Source organism: Lepisosteus oculatus, chromosome 10 (assembly GCF_040954835.1).
Source record: "Lepisosteus oculatus isolate fLepOcu1 chromosome 10, fLepOcu1.hap2, whole genome shotgun sequence".
Classification (NCBI taxonomy): Eukaryota; Metazoa; Chordata; class Actinopteri; order Semionotiformes; family Lepisosteidae; genus Lepisosteus; species Lepisosteus oculatus.
This window is the reverse complement of record NC_090705.1, coordinates 31,809,972-31,835,724: the sequence shown is the minus strand read 5'-3', so window position 1 is coordinate 31,835,724 and position 25,753 is coordinate 31,809,972. Positions and strand designations below refer to the sequence as shown.

At 36.5% G+C, this 25,753-nt stretch overlaps 1 protein-coding gene across 6 annotated transcripts in view; it reads left to right on the top strand.

The window, feature by feature from the left end:
* elmo1 (engulfment and cell motility 1 (ced-12 homolog, C. elegans)) overlaps positions 1–25,753 on the top strand; it is a 153,884-nt gene that overhangs the window by 32,674 nt on the left and 95,457 nt on the right. For 3 of the 6 annotated variants that reach the window (XM_015357487.2, XM_015357488.2, XM_015357489.2), the window contains exons 2-14: positions 324–476; positions 2,017–2,057; positions 3,540–3,612; positions 4,750–4,800; positions 8,267–8,436; positions 11,188–11,223; positions 15,838–15,937; positions 17,005–17,156; positions 18,254–18,332; positions 22,427–22,471; positions 23,691–23,741; positions 24,363–24,485; positions 25,417–25,545. In XM_015357487.2, coding sequence (XP_015212973.1) covers positions 399–476; positions 2,017–2,057; positions 3,540–3,612; positions 4,750–4,800; positions 8,267–8,436; positions 11,188–11,223; positions 15,838–15,937; positions 17,005–17,156; positions 18,254–18,332; positions 22,427–22,471; positions 23,691–23,741; positions 24,363–24,485; positions 25,417–25,545 — 1,128 coding nt within the window. In that variant the 5' untranslated portion in view covers positions 324–398. The remainder of the gene's footprint in view (positions 1–323; positions 477–2,016; positions 2,058–3,539; positions 3,613–4,749; positions 4,801–8,266; positions 8,437–11,187; positions 11,224–15,837; positions 15,938–17,004; positions 17,157–18,253; positions 18,333–22,426; positions 22,472–23,690; positions 23,742–24,362; positions 24,486–25,416; positions 25,546–25,753) is intronic. The other 3 variants (XM_015357490.2, XM_006635777.3, XM_006635778.3) reach the window with 3 other exon arrangements.

Genomic DNA, 25,753 nt, shown 5'->3' with positions numbered 1-25,753 from the left:
TTAAATCAAGGGTGTGCAAATGCCTGCCAGACTTTGTATTCTTTTAATTTTGAATTTCACAGGTAGCAAAGTTGAGTGAGAAGAATGTTCGTTGGCGAATTCCTTTGTCTTTGTCGCTTTCCAGTAAGATTTTTGAAAAATGGCAGCAGTGTCTCACAGAAAATATTTCAGTTCATGAAATTTGTTTGGGATGTGTAGAGATGAGGTTTTGTAAAAAAAAAAAGAAAAACGTAGGCCCCTCCTTTTGGGGTTTTCTTTGGCAGTATGTCTACCTGTAAGCCAACTACAATGAAGCTCTCTTTGTTTCGTTTGTTTACCTGTAGACTTGGATGAAAGCGAATCGCTCTTCAGTGTGAAGATCATCTTGCTGCCTGTGGCAAGCCTTCCACTCAGCTGCCATGCCACCACCGGCTGACATAGTGAAGGTGGCCATTGAGTGGCCTGGGGCCTTCCCCAAGCTCATGGAAATCGACCAGGTGAGAGAACTGGGGGGCGTTAATTTGCATGTTCATTTATTTTCATGAACAAAATCTTGCACGGCCTGTGGCATGCTGGGAAGCTGTGATGTCATCAGTGTGGGCCGGGCACAGAGGAAGAGCTTGAGGAGACAGTGTTGTTGTTGCCGAGTCACCTCTCAAACACCAGGCAAATATACAGTAGATTAAAGCAAAGACTAGGCTGGTCTGTACTTGGTTGAGGTCTTTCAGACCTATTTGAAAAATCTAGGGCACTCATTGTAATGTTTTGACCTTCTAGTCAAAGGAACATTTACTTTTTTAAAAACTGCATTTATATAATTGCCTATTTTTTATCATCTCCAGATGAAGAGGTGTTTTGACTTATTTTAAGCATTTGACTATTTTTTATGGGCCATCATATCTGTTTCTTGGCTTGTGTTTGGTAAAAGAACAGAATTTGTCACACGTTCTTTGCTCTATTTGCTTATCGACGTCAAGTCAATACTTTGTCTTAATTCATTTTAATATAATTCCATTGGTCTGCACCTCACTATTCCTGGATGTACATTTAATTCATAACTGAAATCTGAGTTGTTTTTTGTCATCAGTGATTGATAGCTTTATAGTGCAGGGGGTATTTCTTTGTTTTATCATCATGTTTATTATGTCCCATTAAAATAATGCAGTAGTAACTCAATTATTTGAGGATCCCTCTAAGCCGAAGCCTGCACAGTTAAGCATTCGACATTGCAATCTCCTTTTTAACAAAATATCTGGAAGCTCATTTTGAGATGACAAAGATATTGTTCAATATACAGTATTATAAATACTTACGGTGGGCTAATCATTCTGTTCAAACGTATATTGTAGGTGTTTCTTTGGATTGTGCCTTGCAGACAACAACATTTGCTACTTAACTTATGTATTATTCAAATTGCAACAGGAATATTAATGATGTATAATTAAGCCTTGTGGGAATGTTGTTTTTTCCTTCACAGTGTTTTTTCCTTCATCCCTTTTTTAATACATGTAAAAAATGCAAAATATGTGATCTAGTAGAACTTTTGTAGTTTCGAAGTGAGCTTTTTTTTGTTGCCAGTCAGTTTTTTTTTTTGACAGCTTCTTTAGCTTGCCTATCATTACAGCCTTCAGGCAGCTATCTGTGTGGTCAAAAATATCCCCATTGCTACTCCCTGCTGTTTGGCTTTCTGAAAAGCTTTTGAGATTTCAAGGGGAACCAGAGAATCAGCAGTCTAGTGTTTTCCCTCTGTTCTTGCACTCTTAGTGGCATCAAAAAGGATGTCCTTTCTCAGAAGTCATCTACAGTTCCAGTTTATTCGCTGAAGGGGCTCTCTGTTTTCAGAAGCCTTTTTTTTCTTTCTATTGCTCATACATCAGAATCAAAATAGGTGTCAAGTGCAAGTTGTTGAATGCCTCCATTTTCTTTAAACGTAAAGGGCTACAGGGTAATTTGAGTGGTGCAGTCTCCTCAGTAATTAAAGCAACTTTGCCTTAAACGTTGGGTACAGCTAACTTTGGGCTGTTTTTCACTCTACAGAAAAAGCCCTTATCATCTATTATAAAAGAAGTGTGCGATGGGTGAGTAATTTATGGGGTTCCATCTTTTTGTTATTTAATAAATAGGTCGCGGTTTTTGACAAAGTTTATTTTTTCTTTTCAATATTATCCAGCTAGGGATGCTGTTAATAAACCCGTGGTACTGTATACACTGTAGATATTTTTTTCAATACAGATTGTTGCACTTCTTAAACTTTAAAAGGAACTGGGTCTGTACGATATCTGTGCAATTTTAAAAATGTATGACCTGTTATAATGATTATATTGTACAACACTATACACGATACACTAGACAAGGTTTATAAGCCTGGTAACTCACAAATTTCAAGACACTTGGAACAATTTCATTTTAAACCCTTGGTCAGGTAATTTGTGAAATTATTAACAAATGTAGCTCTCAGAGATCACTCAGCACTTAATGTCTTAATTGAACCAACTAATTCATCAAAGATAAGGTGTCCACGCTTTTAAAACTTGAGGATTTACTGTGTCCTGTAAGAGTTGCTGGACTGTGGCTGTCCAGGACCAGTTTTGGCTATCCCTTTCCAGAGGTGGCTGTGAACCTCAGAACAAGGCATTTGATCTAGACATTGACCAGCTCAATTGATAGCTCACCTTCGTACTTTTTAAGTGTACAATTCACTCCTGATGATTACCAGCACAGGAGATGACCCTGATCCTCAGACATTTTTCCTTTAACCCAGATTTGTGTATCGTATTCTGCTGCTGGTACAGATTGTGTAATCTCTTGAGGAACGAGGAGTAACCTCGGTGTCATATACAACTCTGTTTGCACACTAAATCTGCTGCGCCTGACTTCCTCTTAAATACCCAGATAGATTTTATGATAAAATCCTGTTCCTGACCCTCTTTTGATGTTTATGCTGAAAAGCACACTGAACCTTCTAACACAGGTGGCCTTGCTGTACTGTACTGGGATGGGCTCATATAGAACAGTTACATAAAATGTGACTCAATCAGGAGCTATACATCGAAGCTCAATTAAATGAGTGGAAATTTCTGCAGACTGCTCCTATTCTGTCAATTCCGTTTGTTTTATATTTCATCGACAGTTGAACTATTGGCACAGTTCCCAAATAAACCTGTCTGCACAATTAAGTGAACTGCTTAAACTGCTGCTCTTCACTAAAAACGCGTGGCTAAATCTCTAGTGTTCACTCATGTGGGTCATTATGGGTTTTGGATGCTAGTGTAAAAATCTCTTTGAAATGCAGATCAGTGCCCATCTTATACATTTCGAGCAGTTTAGGATAAATGCCCAGTCTTTTGTGAGCATTGTGCTTTCTCCTGTGTTCAAAGAGCCAAACCGTGTGGAGAGCACAGACCTGCGCATACATTATACTACTTTTAACTGCAAGAGCATTCACTATAAAAAACAGAAATTCAGGTGTCATCTGAAATTGTTGCTAATATCTCTGATTTCTCCCTTTGATTTTATTAAGATTATGTACATAATCCTGACAATGAATTTATGTTTCTCAGGTGGTCACTGGGTAACCATGAAAACTTTGCTCTGCAACATGCAGATACAACCAACTTTTATATCACTGAAAAGGTAAGCTTTTCAGCTTTTCATGGCTTGTTCATTATTTTAAAAGGTAAGCTTTTCAGTGTCCTCTCAGGTGAACTAAATAAACGTTTTGCTGTGTTTATAACTGCAGATTAAGTTTATATTACTTATTAGTGCCAAATCTAAATGCAAAATTCATAATTGATCACTTTTACATTCATTTCCACTGGATGCCACCCTTACTCATTAATTACTTTAATTTAGTTAGCATCTTATTTTCACTTTGTAGAAGTGGCTTTGTAGCTTCTTTTCTAGTCTGTGGAATTCTTTGGCATGATTTTCTAAACTGTATCTTCAAGCCAGACCCTATATTCCAGTTATTAAAGAGAAATGTTCTTGAGTTTTATTTTTAATGTTGTAGTAGACATCCCTCAGGGCCTGCGAGGATTATCTCATTGTACTGTACTGTATGTCTGATAATTTCATCAAGTGACAAATTGCTAAATCGCAAACCAATAAAATATGAACTGAAATGTCCCCAGAGGTCTGTTCTGGCTTGAGCAAAACTCTTAATAGTAATTTGGGAGGAAAAAAACGGGTTGAATGAACAGGAAGAAAGAATATTACAGAGGACATATCCACTGTAATAGAAAGGATGAATCTCCCTCTCGTTGCCTTATAAATGGCTTTCAGTCAATTTTGTATACACAAAATTGCTAATTAAGAAGTTAATGATGTATTTGCATGTTGCTTAGACATTGGCTATTAGATCCGTTAGAGAATGATTATGATGGAACCAAAGTTGCTGAAGGAAAGATTCTGATTTTCCATCTGCATCTGCTCCTCACATTATTTAAGGGAGCTTTTGTCCTGTACCAGTGCAATGTGATTGAGGATGCTGAATAGAATACTGTTCATTAAATTATACTGATTATGCTACATATAGTTTATATGAATTAACTGCTGATTAATACGAATCCTTGAAGAAACAGCTTGATAACTTTCTCAGATTCACAAGCTAGTAGCTTCAGGATATTAACAAACTGTGAAACATTTTAATACCCCTGAGACAAAAGCTACTTCTCTGGCTTGTGACAAAATAGTATTTGGTGAATGATAAGCGTTATGATTTCTGCCACTGATGTACATGAATGAATAATACTTTGTTGTTTTTTTTTTCAGAATCGCAATGAAATAAAAAATGGAGCAATTCTGCGTTTGACTACATCTCCTGTGAGTGCTGCTTTTGTTTGATTACTATAAAAGCCATATACTCTGAATACCCTAACTATTCTGTTATTCCAGATTTAAATATACATTTTTAATTTCCACATATGTGCATGTATGCAGAGCCCTGAGAATCATGAACTGACTTCATATTTTGTTTCCATGTAACAGATTGAGTCATAACCGTAGTTCGTATGTTTATCTCTGATTGAATGCAAAGAACACAGCTTGCAGGCAGATGGATTATAATAGAAAAATCACGTGGGCTTTCATTTTTGTTGATATAACAACAACAAGGGTTTGCCACATGGTTGGTAGGTTTCTCGAATTTTATCAGGTGCAAATAATGCTTCTCCAAAGCTGTTTTTGGTAGAATTAAATGATAAAGTAAAAGTACTTTTTAGGTTCTGTTTCTAAACAAAATCAGTGCAGTCTTTTGTATTAATGCATTTCTTTTCCATTAATTACCAAAAATGGCCAACATGTTGACACAGGGCTTAGCATTGCTGCCTTGTAGCATCGGGGTCCTGGGTTCAATTCCTGGGGTTCTATCTTGATAGAGTTTGTATGTTTTCCCTGTATTTGCTTGGGTTGCCTCTAGGAGCTCCATTTTCCTTCCACCTTTTTTTGTGTGTTAAAATGCAAAGCAAATTTAGTGCCACCTTATTTTGTACATGTACGATATGTGAGGTTTTGCATGAAGCAAAAGACGACTCGCCGCCTGTATGCAGCAATAGAGTTTTAGAAATACTCCACTACCCCTGAGTAAATTAATTTAATTTTAAAAAATGCATTTTATATTAATTACAGAATTTATCCAAAGACTGTATTTAGGTCAAATGGAGTCCTTGGATAGTTATTCTTTAACATGTTCAAAGATCATGTAATCTGTACCCCATGAACCATTCTGACCCTATGGAAGAATTTACGTACTTTTAAACACCAAAGTAAACAGAATGGGAAAAATGTTACCACAGGACAGACTAATTAGGACAATGTTTTTTAAAAGCTAAGGCATTGAGACATTTTTGTTATGTATATTTGCATATATACACACTTTACTGTCCTTCTTATTAGAATTTACCATTGGTGTTCAATTTAAATTAGGTCATGATGCATGAAATATCCTTAGGTAAGATAAGTGTGCTGATATTAATTCACATGACGGCATAAAAAAATATTTACTGAAAAGTAACATGCAATAATATATATATATACATATGATATTTTTCTAATTTAGGTTTGATTGTGTGGTTTGTAGCATGGGGCTGGATTATTGCTGATCCCTCCATTCTTTTCTAGGAAACTGAGGTGTTTTAAGCAGTCATGCTAACTATGTTTTTATATGTTAATTTCCTTAGTCATATCTGTACTTTTAATGATCATTTCAATTGAAATCTTACAAATCTCAGAATTTACCTTTTAATTAAAATGTCTTGTTCTCTCCTTGGTTGTTGATGTGGTTGTTAGATATCCCTTTACAGTATTTGTAAGGGTTTTTCATCTGTTCACCTTAGTACTTTGTTCTCGATAAATGTTTATAGAAGGGCATTCTAAACATTCAGAGATGAAGAATTAGTTTTAATAGCACATTTAGACAATATTTAGAATCATTTTAACGTGTCCAAGAAATTGAAAGGTAAGCACCTTTTGTTTTAAATTAATTTCTAAGATGGAGTAAAAAATATTCTGCTAATGTTCTAATCTTATTTTTTGACATAACCCTTGATAATATAAGAAGTGATTCTGATGTGAAATATTTAACTTGTAAATCCATTGTAAGAGAAAGCAATGCATGGAGTTGAATTACTTGGAAAGAGAACATCCTGCTCTACTGTGTGGTTTCAGTGTTACAGGGCTGTGTTACTTGAGACTTAATGACAACATTACTGTAAAATAACTAGATAATACCAACTTTTTTCATGCATGTTAAAGTTTATAAAAAAAAAACTTAGTTAAGAAGCAATTACTTACAGCATCCTGATTAGTATCTCTTATTTGCTAATGATTTCTATAGCATGCTTAGGAGCTATTGACTACAATTCCTAATTTCAATATGCGGTAATTATACATTTAATTCTTTATGTAATTGAGTGGCTATACTTTGACAAGACCCGAGGTGGGATTTGTTTTGTTGTCCTTCCTGTGTAATGTTGTCCTCCAGACATCAGGTAGCATCCAATCAAGAACACAAGCTAGGATACTGCAGGCAAAAACACAAATTATATTCTCCGCCTTATGTAAAAAAAAAAAGAGAACATACTTTTTAATAACCTTCTTCTCAGTGAAAAGAAAAAAATATGGTACTATATAGGTTATAAAAGGGGTGGCATAGTGGTAGCATTGCTGTTTTGCAGTGCTGGGGCCCTGGGTTCAATTCCTCTGTGCAGAGGTTATATTTTCACCCCACGTTTGAGTGGGTTTCCTCTGGGTGCTCTGGTTTTGTCCCGTAGTCCAAAACCAGACCCAGTGGTAGGGGAATTGGCTTCAGGGAAGATAGACCTTGATGTGAGTGTGTTTATGTCTGTGTGCTGATGGACACAGATGGACTGGTGTCCTGTTCAGGGTGTATCCTGCCTTGCCTCTCCTGCTGGGTGAAGGCCTGTTGCTTGCTGGGATAGGCTCCGGCTTCCCTGCAACCCTGTATTGGATAAAGTGGTTAGAAAACAGATGCATGGAGTTTGGTGTTAAATATAGGTGATTGCCAACAACAAGCGGCGTGTTGGTGTAATGGGTTAGACATGTGCCTTGCATGCTGGAGGTCGGGAGTTCGAACCCAGCTGTCACCATGAGTTTTCTTTGCGGGGCGGGGCAATAGCACTGTGACTAAGGTGGCTGGAATGCTGCCAGTTCAAATCCCATGGCCGGCAGAGGAACCCTACTCCGTTGGGCCCCTGAGCAAGGCCCTTTAACCCCAACTGGTCCAGGGGTGCCGTATAAATGGCTGACCCTGCGCTCTGACCCCAAGCTTCTCTCCTCGCCTGTGTGTCTGTGCGTCTCATGGAGAGCAAGTTGGGGTATGCGAAAAGACAAATTCCTTATACAAGAAATTGTACATGGCCAATGAAGTGATCTTATCTACATGTTATCCCTTGTGGATGAATGAAAGTATTCCATTTTCTGTTAAAACAGCACCTGTTGTAATGCTTATGTCATCACTGATACAGACTACTTAATCGATCTAATCAGTGCTAATTTAAATAGTGAGAAAACTTCATCCTCTCATTCCAAGAAGATTCTGCGAACATCAAGCTCAACATTTCTGTAATGAGAACACTGAGGGGGATGTTTCAGGGTTGGCCATTCAAGGTATTTCTAGAATTATGCAGCTGTTTCCATCAGCGTTTCGGATTAGAAAAGCAGACCCCTTGCTACAATGATCCCTGGAATAAAGTCAACTTCGCCTCGCGGGTGGAGAACCGCTAGCCCTTGCTGACTTGCTCTTCTCTGTGTCGCTGCTGTGATTTTCAAGGCTCAAACCGCACAGCAGCTGCACGAGAGGATACAGTCCTCCAGCATGGACGCCAAACTGGAGGCCCTCAAGGACCTGGCCACTTCGTCCCGTGACATCACCTTCGCCCAGGAGTTCATCAACCTGGACGGCATCTCTCTGCTCACTCAGATGGTGGAGAGCGGAACAGAGTAAGTCCAGGCTTCTGTGATTCTATGGGCAGTGAGAATAGAGGATCTCGGGGAAGAGCTCAGTGTTTTCATATTGCTGAGTTGCCCAGAACGATTGGAGGAGGGGAACAAAATATATTTTGGAAGATTTTCCCTCCTCCCTTCCTTTGGTCTCCGTAAAAGTATTAGATTAAAGGTACGGTGATCATTTAAAAAAGGATGAAAGGGTGGAGAGCAGTAGATGTGTATTTTCGTAGACAATTTAAATGATTGCATTTGAGCCTTTGTGATAAACTGGTGTCTCGCCCAGGACATGTCCTGCCTTGCACTCACTGTCTGCAGGGATAGGCTCTTGTATCTAGACACTGTGTTGGACTAAAAGGTTATTCGGAAAGGCTGGATGGATGTTTGAGCTAATCCACAGTTTAAGTCTTCTCTCCAGTACATGAAAAAGGAATCTTGTTGCTTGGAAACACCAGGCATCAGTTTCCTCTTTTTTTTAACACTACCAGGTATGACAAATAGAATGGTTATTTTTGGATAGACTTGGATTATTAAAAGACATTTACTGGAGTACTGCAGCCTTTTCAAATCAATTTTGAAAACCTAGTGGGTCACGTACATTTTCAGGTGAGTTCTGTCAGCAGGCAGAAGGTTAAGAGGAAGATTAATTTTTGATCACCATTCAAGTCAAGTGTGACAATCTGAGTACGTAAGCATAGAGCATAGGGAGGAACATTTTAAAGAAAAAAATTTAAGTGCTTAAAGCCATGTTTCACAATTGTGGAGAGTTTACTAATGCATCGTGGTTAACACCATTCCTTTTACCTGCAATATTGAAAATGTTAAAAAGGGACGTGATATTATTACTCTGTGCAAGAACTGTAATTGTGTGCTTAGTCATAACTCACAAAGTAAAGCAGAATTTTTTATTTGTGATTAAAGAAATGCAGTGTGAATCAACAGATGCTAACTTCCTCTTAAGAAGAATCCAGATAATAATGGTAGGATTCTTCAATGGAATAGTGGGCAATAAGGTTGAAATTTTGATGGCAGTTGGAGTTGATGGCAGAAATGTGCTGTAAGGTGTGTTTGCCTTCAGCTCATCACTTCAGTATAATGTTTGAGCTGCCATTATACAGTAAATGGTTTTGCAAGCAGAGGTAAGTAAAGCAGTAAATGAAGTAAATGTCCTAGAAAGTTCTAGAATAATTCTAGAATTCCCGAGCAGATTAAAAGTACATAGCAGCACATAGAAACTATACTGTTTTGTATTATTAAAAACCAAAACAGTTGAATAATTTAGCATATGCTTTGAAGCAAAGTGACTTAGAAGACATTTGTGACATAGCACCTTGTCTAAACAAGTCCTTTTACTTTTTTTTATAATTCACTAATTATTTCAAAGTAAACCATATTATGACATTCAAATCTCAAAGTATTATGCAGTCCATTGGATATTCTTGATCGAAAATTTGAAGAAAATCAATGATTTGAACAATTCAAATATTCTTAGTGTATTTCAGTAATGGATAATAGACACAATGGATGAAAAAAATAAAAAACACTTGAACCATAATTTAATTTGACAGATTTACTAAATACTTCAGATTAGATTATCTGTTTCCCTCAGATATCATAATTTGTGTTCAGAAAATAAAGACTGATTAAATTCTGATCCTAAACAAACTAATAACAATTCCCTGTCTTTTCCAGATCTGCAAGACATACAATCTGTGTTTTTGCGTGATTTGTATTTCTGAGAGAAGAGTATAAATCAGGAATGTAATCACAATAAATGCAAAACTACACATTTAAGAGCCCTCTAGTGGGCACTGATAAATTGTGAACAAATATATGATGAATAGGTAAAATTATGTTATACCATAAGTGTGTAAAGTACATTACAGATTTAAGTACAGGGCTCTCTTTGAAATTATACTTGTTTGATGTACTCAGTTGTAATCTCTCCATCTATATGTCTACACAGTTTTCTAATTGCCTTGCTGACAGGACACTTGAAAGTGCAATACTTGACTTTAGGATCTAATATTGGTAATGTTTCTAATTGGATTCTATCTACCTGTTGATACGTTATTGGGATATTGAAAGCTGTTCTGACTGAATGAAGTACAAGTACATCACATTTTGCTTTTTGCAATATTGCAAGGTGCGTATTTGCTTTTTGCAATATTGCAATGTGTGTTCTGTATTTCATTGGAGTTATATGTCATTTAAATACTTTGTTGGTGTTTAATGGAAGAATTTATTGCTGTGCTTCATGATGAACTGCTTGCACGCACCTTTACCGCAAATGTCTGCTTTTCACGAACTGGTTCCGTTACCCATGAATGATTAGTAAAATAATGAAACAATGTTTTTTCTGAAGAGCTGTTTTTTTTCCCCCTACAGGTACATTGTTCAGTTCTTAGGTGAAAGTTTCCTCGAACCAGTTTTAATGCAGGAATTAACAAACAACTATCTAGAGCTTTACTGTTAGTCTAGTTCTAGAGTTTTTGGATTTGCCTGAGGTCCTCATTTAGGGAATATTACAGTATGCTGAATTAAGACACTTAAGACACTGAACAAATTAAGGAGAAATGGTTCAATGTAACTTTATTTTTGTGATATTTAAAAGGTTGGTCTTGATGTATTAATTACAAGAAACAAAATCTCTTATTATTCTTTAAGTAGCACCAGTTCCAAAATGCTGTAACATAAACCATTTTGGTTTGCTGACCTCCTGACGTGAAAGTTTTTAAATTTTTGCAGACGATATCAGAAACTACAGAAGATAATGAAGCCCTGGTAAGAATTCAGCTGGATAATCACACTGCCTAATACTATTGTTAATCTACTTACCAATTTGCATGTTTGGTTCTGGTACTGGTGCTTTAAAGGGAAAAACAAAATTGCTGCAGTCTTTTAATCTTCAACTATGTTCCTGTTTCCTTAATAATTTATCAGCATTGCTCCTTATTTTGCATGTGGTAATGGGCACTATTTTTTTCTATTTGAAGACCTAGTTTCTATATACAGAGCAATATGTAATGTGTAATTTCTTTAACTCTGCCGGGAAATGATGCTAACTAACAAAGAAACATTTGTATTACAAAACTCAACACATTACTCCAAAGAATGCAGGGGATCAAATAAAACATATGATTTTACTATGTTGTTTCTGGGGGGGGTTAATAGGTGAGATGTGTTCTTGTCAGTTATCTTGGTCTCAAGTGTAACTTTAATCATTCATGTATACTAGTTCAAGAATAGAATTAATAGAATAAATAGTTTTCTTGTGTAGGGTGTAGTGAACTACTGGGACAGAGTGTTTGGTCAACCTACATAGATACTGCCTTCATTATACAAATTATACAAATACAAATTTATAGATTTATAATGAATATACTGTATAATCCACATTTTAATAAAGGAAATTCATTAAAGAGGATACTTTTAATGCTTACATGGAATTACAGATCCTTGAGTTTTTCCACGCTGTTCTTATGACAGTCATCAATAATGTAGATAATTCCCTATCATTTGTTTTGGTTTTCTTCTAAATTATTTGCTGTAGGATTTTTAGAAAACAAAATCCCATAATTGGCTGTTTGTCAGGGATTGTAAGTATATGAGCCTTTTGTGTATTGGAAAGAGTGTTACTTTACGCCCCACGCTAACATTGTTTTACTGTATAATAATAAAAATCCACCCTGACCATTGCCAGTAAAATTTGAGCATAACAGGGGACTGCTGAATGCATTATTCGAATGTTTTATGTCCTGTGTGATCACCATGTCATTTCCAGCTATTCTGTAACATACAGCAATATCATTTCTGCTTCCAGATCATCCAAATTCAGGTGTAAGGCAACATAAAATAGAAATGTGTGGTGCAACTCTAACTTTCAGACTTTTTACTTTGATAAAGCATGAAATGATCTGCCCACTGCCATGTGCAAAAGCTTACTCACAAAAAGCAGCCAATCAGTACTGGGACTAATTATTGTGTTAAATAAAAAAATAAAAATAAATTGCTGTGTGTTTTAACCTTTGTTGTGCTGCATTAATGCATACATCAAATGTGGACTTGTTTTGTTCTTATTGTTTTAAATCTTTTTATTGGAAACCAATGTAAAAATAGCTAATAGATGTTGTATGTTCAGCTGGTATTCATGTCAATCTCCTGGGTTTGCCACAAAAATATAAGATAGAAAACCGTCTGTTTCAAATGTTTATTTTTGTTATCTGTAACTCTTCATTTAATATTTTAAATGATTTTATAAATGTACACTTGAAAGTGCTCTTTAGATACTATGTCTCTGTCTCCACCTGTATACATTACCCCTTCCTGCATGAATTGGTCAGTATCGTTAGGCGTTTTCATTGAAAATACAGGGAGGGCTTCCCTGATATAAGCACTGGCTCTGAGCACAGGTTGAGCTCTGTGATCTACAGTAGGTGGTGTGAGAGCTTCTAGAATTCATGACACTATCCAGCAGTGACTGGCCTTCCCCAGGTGACGGCTCGCCACTGTCTCAGCTGTCTTACCTCCTAATGAAATAACTGCTCTTCTGGGCGCCTGCAAGCTTTCCCTGATGTCAAGGAAGAGAATGTGCCACTCCTTCAGTGGACACTTCGCCTCCTGAACTGAAACTGTGGAGCTTGCAGAGAGCCAGGAGATGAAAGGTTTGATGGGTGGGTGAGCTCAGACGCCCTCATCTGCTCTTCTCCATTCTTCCTCATTCTCCCTCTCCAGGAGCCAAGTCGTCAAGACGCAATCGATCATTCCAAATTGAGCCGGTGTACAAAATTATACAAATAATTGGCCATTTTTTTTCTCCTAATGCTTTCAAGAATTTCGTTATTTAGGCTCATCTTGTGTCATAGGCAGTGAATGTGAAAGGTGCAGTTGTAGGAACACAATTTTAGAATATTTGGCATTCTTTTGCATTTTCCACAAGTGTAACTGTGGAGAGGAACATTGTCAACAATGGGAAATATGTAAACAATGTAATTATAAAAAATAGAGTTACAATGCAATTGTCATGTTTTCTTTTTTACTGCTCTCTGTATCAAGTTCTGTCATATAAACTGGTGAATGTTTCCTTTACAAAAATATGTTAATAGTGGCTAGTTATTTCATGTAAAATGCAATAATGCTCTGTGTTAACATGTATTGCTTATCTCCTAATAAGGTTGTTTATATCATCTGTGATTTGTTTAGAATTCATTTCTTAACTTATTAATCTCCTGTTAAGCGTGCTCTAAATTTGAAATATACCCATCCCAGTGGAATGTTCCAGGCAATTGAAAGTAAATGCTCGCAAAAGATTTTTCACTTCTCATTACTTTCAATTAGGTGTGAATTCAATGAGACTCACAGGGTTTCACAATAAAGCTTCAGCACCATATTGTGGTTCCTGACAATTTTTCTATTTAAAGCCCTAGTTTCTGTATACAGAGCTTATTTCATATTACATGTTACATATTGCTCTGTATATAGAAACAGAGAGTTGTTAAGCCTTATAATAATCTTGTTTTGCTGTTGTAGCTAAAAGTACAGTACGGTAGCACCTTAAGGAGATGCAACAAAATTATGTAGAACACGTGTAGCAGAATATGTAATAAGTAAGAACATGAAAAAATAAAGGTGATATAAACAAGGCTTTTGTGAATGCAGTCTTAAGTAGCCTGCTCCTGTGATGTGTATTGTATATTATGGTTATTGGTCATATTCAGCCCTTACAACTCTTGGCCCAACCATAACAACCTCTATTAATATATGTATATGAAACTTGGACCAAGCTTTGTAAGGACAAAATATAACCAGAGAAGTGTGGGGTGAGAAAGTATATCTTAAAACGTCAAAGATCGCTATGCTGCAGAATATAAAATAAGGAGATATGCTATGAAGATTAATGCCTGCAGGTGGCAGTGTGGCCTATAACATTGGCAAGTGCTAATGACACATTTGGCCATGGGAGGTCACTAAACAACATGAGGAAAACAGAATGAGGTTTAAGGATTAAGCAGAAGTTTACCTGTCAAAGAAAACAGCATTTCACTAAGCTTAATACTATTTTTCAAAAAAAGAGATGATGCACTGTTTGGATTATTGTATAGGTGTACATTTCTAAAATAAATATGGCAAGCATTCTAGGTCACATGACTTGAAAACTACCTTCTAACCAACTAGGTGACATCGTATGTACATTTCCTCATTATTTCCAGTTAACTATATTGTTTGCTTTTAATAAATGAATATATGATAAGTGCATAAAGATAAAATATAGAACAGAAATTGTTTGTTAATTCAGCTTCTTAGGCATCACCATTTCGGAATAAGTTTACTTCCGCATTTTCAGTTGCACTTAATCCACTGAAACGCTGAGATCTGCGCTGTGAAGTCAGGGGGAATTATTCCAGATTTGAGCTTCCCCACCCTTCTAAGGGAACTCAAAGGAAAACAGAACTTTCAAAAAATGAAGGTGTTTTCCAGTTAAGATGAAATACGAAAAACAAGTTGTGTTGATTGATTTTGGAGGTTATCTAGTGCATTCTAAAATTATTTTCTGCTGAATGTGAAATTGTTTTAAATGAAAATACTTTCAGTCCCAGCATAGAGCTATTTTACACTGTTCAGTTTATTAAGGTTGCCATTTTAAAACAGCCATTAAAAAAACAATAGGGCACCACAGTAGTAACAACACTAATTACAATACACTTTTTGCCATGTAACTGCATATTTTTTGCTAAATTTTATAGTACTATTTTCACTATTAAAGGGTAGGGTGACATCTACCTTATATTGCTCTGATCATTATTTTTCCTATTTTAAAACTTTTTTCTAAACAGCCACAACTAAAACAAAAATGGATATGCAATTTACTGGTCTGCAAACATAATTATATACTATGCACCTGAATGGCGACATTAGGAGATACAATCTTAAGTTAATTGTCAGCAGTAACTCAATTAATCATAACCTCTTCTAACAGTGTTACACATTGCTCAGTGCACATTTCTATAAAACTCTCAACAGCCCTGTGTTCTGTACCGAATCAGAAGTCCTAAGTAATAAGTGAAATTGTTAAAAAAATATTTTTGACTCTACCTTGTGATTATACTCAAGGACTAACCCTGCTTGGATACTTAATTCTTTTGATCTGGTATGTTTACTAATAAGAAGATAACCATGCATGGGAATGCAGGCTGGCTTAATTTCTGTATAAGAATTCTCCCTCCCCCCAAAACAAACTTCCCGCCATGCAGTTGTGTGCTCAAATGGCAGCACTGGTCAGTCTTACCCATCTTTTGAAAGCTTGGCTTCCTTGACAACTGCCCCCTTTGTGCTTGGCTTTGCTGCTTTATGTTTCAAACAGAGATGACGCTATTTGCTGTTGTGTTTTGTTTCTTCCAGCTTTGGAGATATGTTATCATTTACACTGACGGCTTTTGTTGAGCTTATGGATCATGGCATTGTCTCCTGGGACACTTTCTCTGTTGCCTTTATAAAAAAGGTACGTGTACTAACAGAGGTCTTGGTACTGTAACTTTTGTTCGACGTTTATCAATGGAAAATGCCTTCTTATCATTGAATAATTTCTGCACATTGAACTAAATCCTCTAAACCTTCTCTTAATCCCGAAAAGCAATTGGTAGAATTTATGAATTGCCAAGATTTTGAAAAGCTATAGAAAGTTGGATTGAAATATACATTGTGGATATGACAGTGCAAGTTCACAGCAGCACATTTAATGTTATAGCCAAAACATTTAAAATAGTGGTAGTTTTCTGTGTGTTAAAAATTTTTTTACACCTTTATTTTTGTATCTTCTTTGTATTTATGAAGTTCTCAGTTGCCTTTTTGCTCACTGAAATGTTTTCTTTGTGAATTCAATTAGAAAAAACAACAGCCTATTGACCAGCATGGTTTCTGACCACTTGTACTGTAAGTCCAGGATATTTGACTCCAAGAAAACTGCTGGTTTTATGGAAGCTTGGTTCCTGTGTTATTCCCAGGTTTCTATAGCCTCGGATTAGTGGTTGATGGATCAGGAGCCAGGTGTTTTCTGTACAGGAGAGACACCATTGAGGACTGGTTGATAGAAAGGGGAGCTCTGTGCATCCTCAGAGACATCTGTTAACTTCTAGTGAAAGTGCAAAAACTCAAAACGTCCTTTATTCATTTTGAAATGGCCTGCAAGTCAAAACCGTCCAGGAAAAATTAGGCCAGTCATGAATTTTAGAGAAGTCAGTTTTGGAGCCTTGAAGGTAGTGGGCTGGTTTTACTTGGATGAGACCTGAGTAGTATTTGCTTCTGGATTTTTTTATAAATAAAATTCTTACTGACCTATGGTAATTGATTAATCAAGTGAATATAAAATTTAATAAAATGGTTAATTTTCCATACAGAACCCCTAATGTTCTTTGTTGTATTTCTTTAGCACAATTATTATTTCAGGCTTGCTCTACAGTGAGAGGGTAGAGTAGTTGTGGGATTCGTGGAAGATAACCTGCCAGCTGTTTCTGTAATGAAAAACAGTCCCTAATATTTAAGTGTTTCCCCCTGTTTTTTAAAATGCAGATAGCGAGTTATGTGAACAAGTCATCGATGGACGTTGCTGTACTGCAGAGATCTTTGGCCATTCTGGAATCCATGGTCCTGAATAGCCATGATCTTTACCAGAAGGTGGCACAGGAGATTACAATTGGTCAGCTCATACCTCATCTACAAGGGTGAGCTTGTTTTTTTTTTTCCATATTCACCAGTAAACTATCTACCAAGTCTCTAGATTTCTTATCCAATGTCTTTTTATTGTACATTTGATTTCATGCACCTTTATCCGTTCAGAAAGTAATGCTGAGTATAAACCATTTCATCATACTTTTTTATTCATTTAAAACCACAAAAGGCATGCATTATTTGCGTTAACTCCTGCTGGGATTCTGCATGTTTTTTTTCCAGTTTGCTCCAGACAGATATGGACCTGAATCAGTAATAATAAGCAAGTGAAACCGAATCCCATCAGTAGTGACAATTTGCAGCTGTATAAGATTAGAAGCTCTAAGTCTACAAATTTGTAAATAGGATAGGTAATTAAAATACTTTTTAAAATTTAATTGCTGAAAAAGTCCGAAAAGATGTGGCATATGTTCAGTGGACCAAACTTGATTGTAACAACCACTGCAGCCATCTCGTACAAAAAGATCAAACTGAGATTTCTTGTAGGATATCGGTTTTGCACATCTTAGTCTGAAGGTTTTGAAGAAATCAGAATTTTATGGACAGCATCCTTAATCCACATTGTCCGATCCAATCCAATGTCTGGTTTCTGTGCTTAGATTTGGTACTAACCATAAAAATGAACTGCTTAATCAAAAAACAATTTCGGCAGTACAAACAGGCAGTAAATCTGTCAGTCTACCAAATCCTAGTTGATTCAGTCATAATATCCCTGTTCCAGCCGTATGGAAAATTACTATAACAAAGATATCAACAGTTATAAATTTAGCCTTTCAATGTAGCATCAAATTGTGATTAAATGCCTAGATGAGCTAAGTACTGTACATAAATCCAATGTCTATTCTTTTCTATTTGTTTTCAGTAATTTATTTGACATGCATATGTAGTATAAAATGCACATTTTTACCAGTATTCAAAGACAAATAGATTTATCCTTGCTCGTGTAAAAATATAGAGTAAAGATCAGAAACATTTGGTCTTTTCAGGTTGTTGTAATGAATTTCAGGTTGTTATAATGAATTTTTTATACTGTGCTTAGAAGTTAAGTGGTTGAAGATTGTGACTGAACATTATTGTGTCTTCATTGCAGGAATGATCAGGACATTCAGACATATGCTGTTGCTGTAATTAATGCACTGTTCCTGAAAGCACCAGAAGAGAAGAGACAGGTACCTGGGATTTTATTTATTACCATTGTTTACTGCGTGGGTCAAGCAGAAAATGAATAATGAACCCAAGATGAGTCAACCAATTTACTGCCTCCTAATAAATGTAATTGAATGAAAGGCATGCTATTTTAAAACCTTCATCAATCATTTAGAACTTCTTCACATTTCATCCTTTTAACCTTCTGCTGCTTTGTTAGTTCTATCTTAATAATGCAGAGCTATCTTTAAAGAAATACTGGGAAATATATTATACTGGAATTTATGTCATTCCTTTTGATTCCTGCTTGGCTTATGGAGGTGAGTTATGTAGCTATTCTTCTTTGTATGTTGTAGGTTTTTAGAAGGGATTAAAGTAGAACCTAAGTGTTTTAAAATAATTTTATCAATATTATTAACGTAAGTATTGTAATTGAGTGAGTCTAAAAGTTTTTGGAGATGCATCTGCACAACACTCTCCTGGAACTGTCCCATCACTGTCTGGTTGTTATGAGGAGAGTAACTGTAGTGATGAATATGAGACTTGAAAAATGCAGCTGAAGCTAAACTTGAATATAATGGTGAGGACATTGAGTAAAGATAGACGGTATTAAAATTTAGCAAACTGCAGGTGAAATCTGCAAAACATCAAATGAATATCATTAATACCATCTTGTATTTAAAATGGTTCCCTACTCCAATTCAGGTTGAATGTTTTGGTAGCCTGATTCGTGGAATCCAAATATGCTGTTTTTCAACAAACCTTAACAAATAAGTCATAATTGTAACAATGTTTTTTATTGCATTATAAATGAATTGTGATTGCAAAGTTAAAAGCTGTAGGAGTTACACTATATCAGCAAAATGCCTTACTGTGTTACCCAATCTAGACTCCATTAGTCAAGCAAGCAGGAGCAACAGACCTATGAGGTAGCAGTATCACCTGTTTGATTTTCATTATCACAAAATTTGGATTTTTAGTACATTTCAGATTAAAGTGGCCTTTTAAGTTGTTCTTTGGTAGGCAGTTATTTTAGCCTCAGGCAGATCAAGTGGCACATTGCACACTTAGAACCTTTTAGCTTGTATAAAATGTTGTAGAAAGATTGTATTAAACTTTCAAATGGTGATAAATGAAATGGTGTCCAATTTCTGGTTTTCAGGTTTCAGGCTGTTTAATTGGGATACCAGTTATTTGTTTATCCATTACTCCCTTTGCTTTTATAGACAGCATACAGTAGTTTGAAAAAGGGTTTCCAGTCTAATGAACTGGGAGTATGCAGTGCAAGTATCTTTTCCTCACAGTGCCATTGATGAAGTCATTTTCACATTGGGGTGTGTCACATTGATAGCCACTGCCAATGGCACACCTGAGCACAGACTGCCCAGTGTGCATCTGTTGGTTATCCCCCACAGTTACCTGATCTTTGGCACAAGATGTTGCACACGGTGAAGTGGAGATCAACCAAGGGCAGCTTTTCAGATACTTCGGAAACATCTTACAAGAAATATACACAGTTATAGTTTTTTTTTTGTTTGTTTCTTATACTAAAATCTTGCAGCTTTTGTTACTTTGAGTTACAACTAGCACATCCTTTTTCACTGAAGATTCCAGTGTTCAAGAAAAGCTTGAATCAGCTCACGTGGAAGTTTAGAATTGGCACTTTTTCCAACAGGCTGGGCCCAAACTTTTCTTCCTCTTCCAAATCCTGGAATTCCACCATTTTTCTCTGGCGGGGGCTGACGGGACAATGAAAGTGTGACAATGAAAGTCTTTAACTCTAGCACTTAGCCCTCTGACTACTGTGCCAGTGCCAGGCGGGTTGGGAGACTGGAATTTCTCTTTGGAGCCCTTGTGGCGAAGCTGTGCCACTGGAAAAGGGGATTTAAACCCCTCTGCAGTATTTCCTCTCATAGACCTTTATTTATTATTAAGTTATGGACAGCATGGTGGCGCATTGGTTAAAATTGCTGTCTTGCAGAGCTGTTACCCTGGGTTCAGTTCCGAATCTGGGGTGCTCTTGCTGTGGAGTTTGTATGTTCTCCTAATGTTTTTGCACGGGTTTTGTCCCAAAGTCCACTGGTAGGTGCATTGACTTCTGGGACAAACTGGCCCTGTTATAAGTGAGTGTGTGTGTTTCCGTCTGTGTGTGCGTCCCATCCAGGGTATATCCTGCCCTGCTCTTGTTGCTTGCCAGGATAGGCTCCAGCTCCCCTGTGACCCTGGATTGGATGAAGCAGTTTAGAAAATGGCTGGATTATGATGTCATTATAATAGCAGCTAATTAGCACAGTAATTCATTAACATAGACAAGCAGAGAGTTAACAAAAACGTAGGCCTATAAAATATTGTAAAGAAAAATGGGGGGGAAATTTGCCTAAAAATTATGTATGACATAGCTATTCCTTTAACGATTTACTCTTTAAAAAATTACCCACATTTTGAACCTAGAGGCATTTGGTTTATTCAGAGCAATAATCTGAATGTACTTCAGCAAAGAAAGAGGCTAACTTCCTGAAGGGTCCACTTTTTCCACTTTCTTCACAAATTTCCTTGCTCTAGTTTTAAAGCGCATAATTTACTGCCTTGCCTTGTAATGACTTATCTGGCAGTGTACAGAAGCTCAGCAGTGAAGCACTTGCTTATAGACAGTGGAGTAATACATTTCCCTGATGAAGCTGCCAGCATCCTGGCTTTACTGATGAGAGCTATAAAGCTGTTCAGCCAAGCAGTACTTGTTTTCTTTTTATTTTGGTTTTAGTGACGTCAAGGCAGCTAAAACTTTCTCTACAGGTATATGGTCCAATTACTGTAATTCCAAAGAACTACTGTATAAGATAAGATCACTTTATGGGCCATACACAATTTCTTGCATTAGGAATTTGTCTTTTTGCATACCCCACCTTGCTCTCCATGAGACACACAGGCACACAGACAGGGAAAGAGAAGATGGGGGTCAGAACGTAGGGTCAGCCATTTATACGGTGCTCCTGGAGCAGCTGGGGTTAAGGGCCTTGCTCAGGGGCCCAACGGAGTAGGATTCCTCTGCTGGCCATGGGATACGAACCAACAACCTTCTAGCCACAGACGCAGCTCCTTAGCCACAGAGACACCGCTCTGTGTGTTAATGGTGAAATTGTTAAAGGGTGAAAAATATTGTAGGATTTTGAAAGAGGTGGAGAGGTTTTCTTGTCCATGGCGTTTATCGCTTGAGAGGGTTTATCGCTTCTTTGCTTCCTGGGTCGCTTGTAACTTCGTCGTGATCCCTAGCTATTCTGTATATACCTGGTAGACCTCTTCTTAATAGTCTAGGAGTAGAGAAACCTACTTTAAGAGTCAAATGTCTGCTATATATACACAAGGTGGAGACCACTTCATGCCAATTTAATCAGGGCTTATGACTGCTTGTTCCTATTTGACTTCTACTCAAAAGAAAACTGAATGTTAGGATGTTTTGCTTACAAATTTGGAGCATTTTTCAAAAATTCACACCAGAAAGATAACAGCCAAAATAAAGAATATGGATTTAAAGAGATCCCCATATTGGATAATCAATGAGTATAGTATGTCAAAGTTTTAGTGCAGTAGCATAACTATCCCGTGCAGTAATGTTTGTTTGAATAAATTATGAAGATCTAGTTTTGTATTTTTTAATATGATAATCATTCCTAAATTCCTTATTCAAAATAGTTTTTGCTAGTAAGGAAACTCGTTCTTTGTACGGCACACATACAGAGCACTGAACCATTTTTATGTTGAGACTGTTTGAAGATAATAATTCAAAAACGGTTATATGAAAGTCAGATGGACTGCATCAGACACAATCAAGCAAGAAAAAGAAAGTTAATAACTAAATAAAGTGGCATCTGTGGGCTCTTTGGATGTAACAGACAATTAGACTTGTGGCACTAACTGCGTTGTTAAGAGTGATATGCTTGTCTTTCTCAATAGGGAGTTGTCAGTCTGTAGTAAAAATATGCCTGCATGCATGATCTTGACTTCTATTTGCTCTGTCATAAATTCCTGTTGGTTTCACTTGGAAAGGCTTTGGGATTTGTTTCTAATAAAAGGCTTTGCTGCTTTTCTCTCTCTTTTTTTTCTGCACGCTTTTCATTAGCTTGATGTGGAGGACAATGTGAACATCCTCGATTGTCCTCTTACAGTAAGTTCCCTGTGAGAACAGTCTCTGAAACTCTTCTGCGGGTCACCTGCTTCTCTTTTCTCTTGCTGTGCAAAGGCTACACATTGCATTTCATTTCAGATCACCAAACTGTATTGGTGTGATACCACAAAATGTGACCAAACTAAAGCTATAATGAGTATGCTTCCTTTAGAAGTGTTTCTTATGTCACAGTAACAATGGTTAGGAGCAGTAATTACCATAAGAAGTGTTAATGCATTTCTGATGTCAATTTGACTCTTTTATCATGTCTGTTGGAGAAAGGACCGTCTCTGAGTATTAATAAAGATACCAGATCATATCAAAAGTGTTAGTATTTTTATTAGTCCTAGATAATTACATTTTCAGTATTTTCCCCATCACAAAAAGTACATGCCCCACAGATTTATTCTGATATCCTATAATAAAACATGCAGTATTGTCCTAGTGCAGTTATCATTCAAGGGATCATTATGCTATATATAAGTTCAGATGTGTATTACTGTTATTATTAGTGCTGTAAGTGCAGTTTGGATTCAGGACTTAACTTTCTTTTTGAAAAGCAGCTCAACTTTGTATATTTAATTTCTCCTTTGTTTCATTAATCGTAACAGTGATGAGTTTCGTGACATACTTTTAATCCAGTGGGCTCATTTTGAGGTTATATGTCAGTGGTTCCTGATCTTTCCCTTTTCTCAATGAAAGCCATAACTTTCTGAGATTAATTAATGATGTTAATTAGTTAACTGAAGGAGGTGTGGGTTTGTAGATAACCAGCTGGCACCATTTACTGTACTTTCAGCTCTTTATATTTTTCTTATTAGTTTATTCCTAAATTCAATACCAACAGTGTGCTACAATGAATCTTTCCCTTAGCTATTCCAGGACACAAGAAAATAACAGCCCTTCTCCTACTTCATTGCAGCCTTTAGTACTATCAGAAATGACAGAGACACTCTGAGTTTTATTTAAATTAAATTTTATGTTATAAATATGTATTCAATTATTTTAAAATATTTAATGATTTAAAAAAAATTGTATTTTGTTTTCAGCATGCATGTGAAACATGAGATTTTACAACTGTCAGTCCTGCACCTTAGCTGCAGGTCTATTTTATTTATCTTTTATTGGTTTTCTTTTATCCTGTGTTAGACTTGAGTCTTCAGAGGTCCCCACACTTTTTTTTTCCTATTACTAATAATTGGTTTTCCTGTCTTTGTAGGAAATGGCAAACATCTTGGCACAGAAGCAGCTCCGATCTATTATTTTAAGTGTGAGTAGAAATTTACTTATCTTCCAGGCTAGAGGTCTATAGTATGTTTAAATTGATGTTCATGCTTAATAAAGGTGGTTAATCATGGTTATAAAATAACTGAAACAGTATATTCACTTGCTTTCAAGTGTTTTTTTTTAGATAATGTGATATACTGTACTATATCTAACAATTCCACGGATTTCTCACTATCTCAGACTGAACTCATTAAGTAAAGTCCTTGTTTTTGTTTTATCCGCAACGTAACTCAGGCATATTGAAACTGGCTGAAGACTGGCGCAAAAAGCAACAGTCTTACATTTTCACCTATTCCTCTCTTGACTGGAAGTAATTCTAGGCTCTGCTTGCTTACCACTGACTATCAAACTGGTCTGTAACAGATAAGATGGAACTGTATTTACTATGTGAGCAGACATCGTAATGAATACTTTAATTTTTACCAGAATTTTAACCATCTCACTGATCTGTATTTTTGGAATATTCAGCAAAATCAAGGGGAAGGTCATCTAGATAGTTCTTCCAGGAGCTTTTTGTACATAAGCAACTCTTGTCTCCCACATGAATCTGGAGCCGGTGGATGCTCTTTCACAGTGTTCCTAATGCTGACCCTTTGTTCTGCAGCATGTAATACGAAGCAACAGGTCAATTAACTCTGAGATGGCCCATCAGCTCTACGTTCACCAGGTTCTTACCTTCAACCTGCTGGAAGACAGGATGATGACAAAGATGGATCCTCAGGATCAGGTATGGCTGTCAAATATCATGCTCTTGTTTCAATTTATATTTAGCCATTCAATGAAAAGACTTTTTTTTATATCTGTACAGAAAGCTGGCAGTAACTTTCAGCTCGGTAGTGTTGCTTTTATGCTTTTGCTTATTGCAAAAAAAGAAACCTATTTCATTTTTGCTCCTTGGAGGTAAATCATGCAAGATAAAAAAGAAATTAAACAAAACAGGAATGCATAACCTTTGGCATTGCACTGGAAATTGTGGGACACAGTTGATAATTGTATTCAAGTGCATAATTAATATGTTACAGCAATCTAAACGTTAAATGCTAAATTGTTTCAGATGCTTAATAATTCTTCATTTTTATCAGATTGTCTTACAGGGAAAAATATTTTTTCTCTCAGGGAAAAGCACTGTTATAACAGTACAACTACCAGCTCGTTCAGTTGTTAGAGCTGTTCTGCCTGTAGAATTAAATGTATGCTATCACTGGCTAGAGAATTTGGAAGATGTAGAGCCAGTGTAAATTCATATACAGTGTAGAAACCAAAGAAATCCTGTTTGTACTACCTTCCCAGGTATGTGCTATGTTACCTTTTCAGGTTATTGCAGTAAAAATTGACAATGATACAGAGGGACAAAAGCTGAGTTCCTGCTTACTTAATTCTTTCTTCTTAAAGTTTATGAAGTCTTCTTCAGACAATATCGGATTAGTTCTGGCTTCCCATTCAACTCCTTCCTTTTTTGATCTGAACCAGCACGAGACTTTTGCAAAAATGCAGTGGAATGTGTGGAGCACAGTATGTTGACACATGGAATGCCTTAATGTGTTTTGAAATTGACAAATTCTTTCCATATCTCTGATTGTTTAGAGTACAGCAGGAACACATAACCGCAATCAGTCCAGGTTGCTGCTTCTTATGAAATATTTGCCTTTTCTTTTCAGGCCCAAAGGGACATTATATTTGAACTTCGCAGGATTGCATTTGATGTTGAGTGTGAACCGAATAACAGCGGCAGCATAGAGAAACGCAAATCTATGTACACCAGGGACTACAAAAAGTTAGGCTTCATGGTAAGCATCCTTGGCGCATTGGTTTTCTCACATCTTCTGTTAGATGTTTTCTTCAGCTGTGTTAGTCTGACTTGTTCCTTAAAATTTTAATTTGCTTGCACGGCTGTGTTTGTAGAGCTTAAGTTAAATAGTTCTTTAAAATATCTACCAACATTCTGTGTGCAAAAGAGATTGGGCCAAAAGAGACACGTCCTCCGTTGTGTAACCT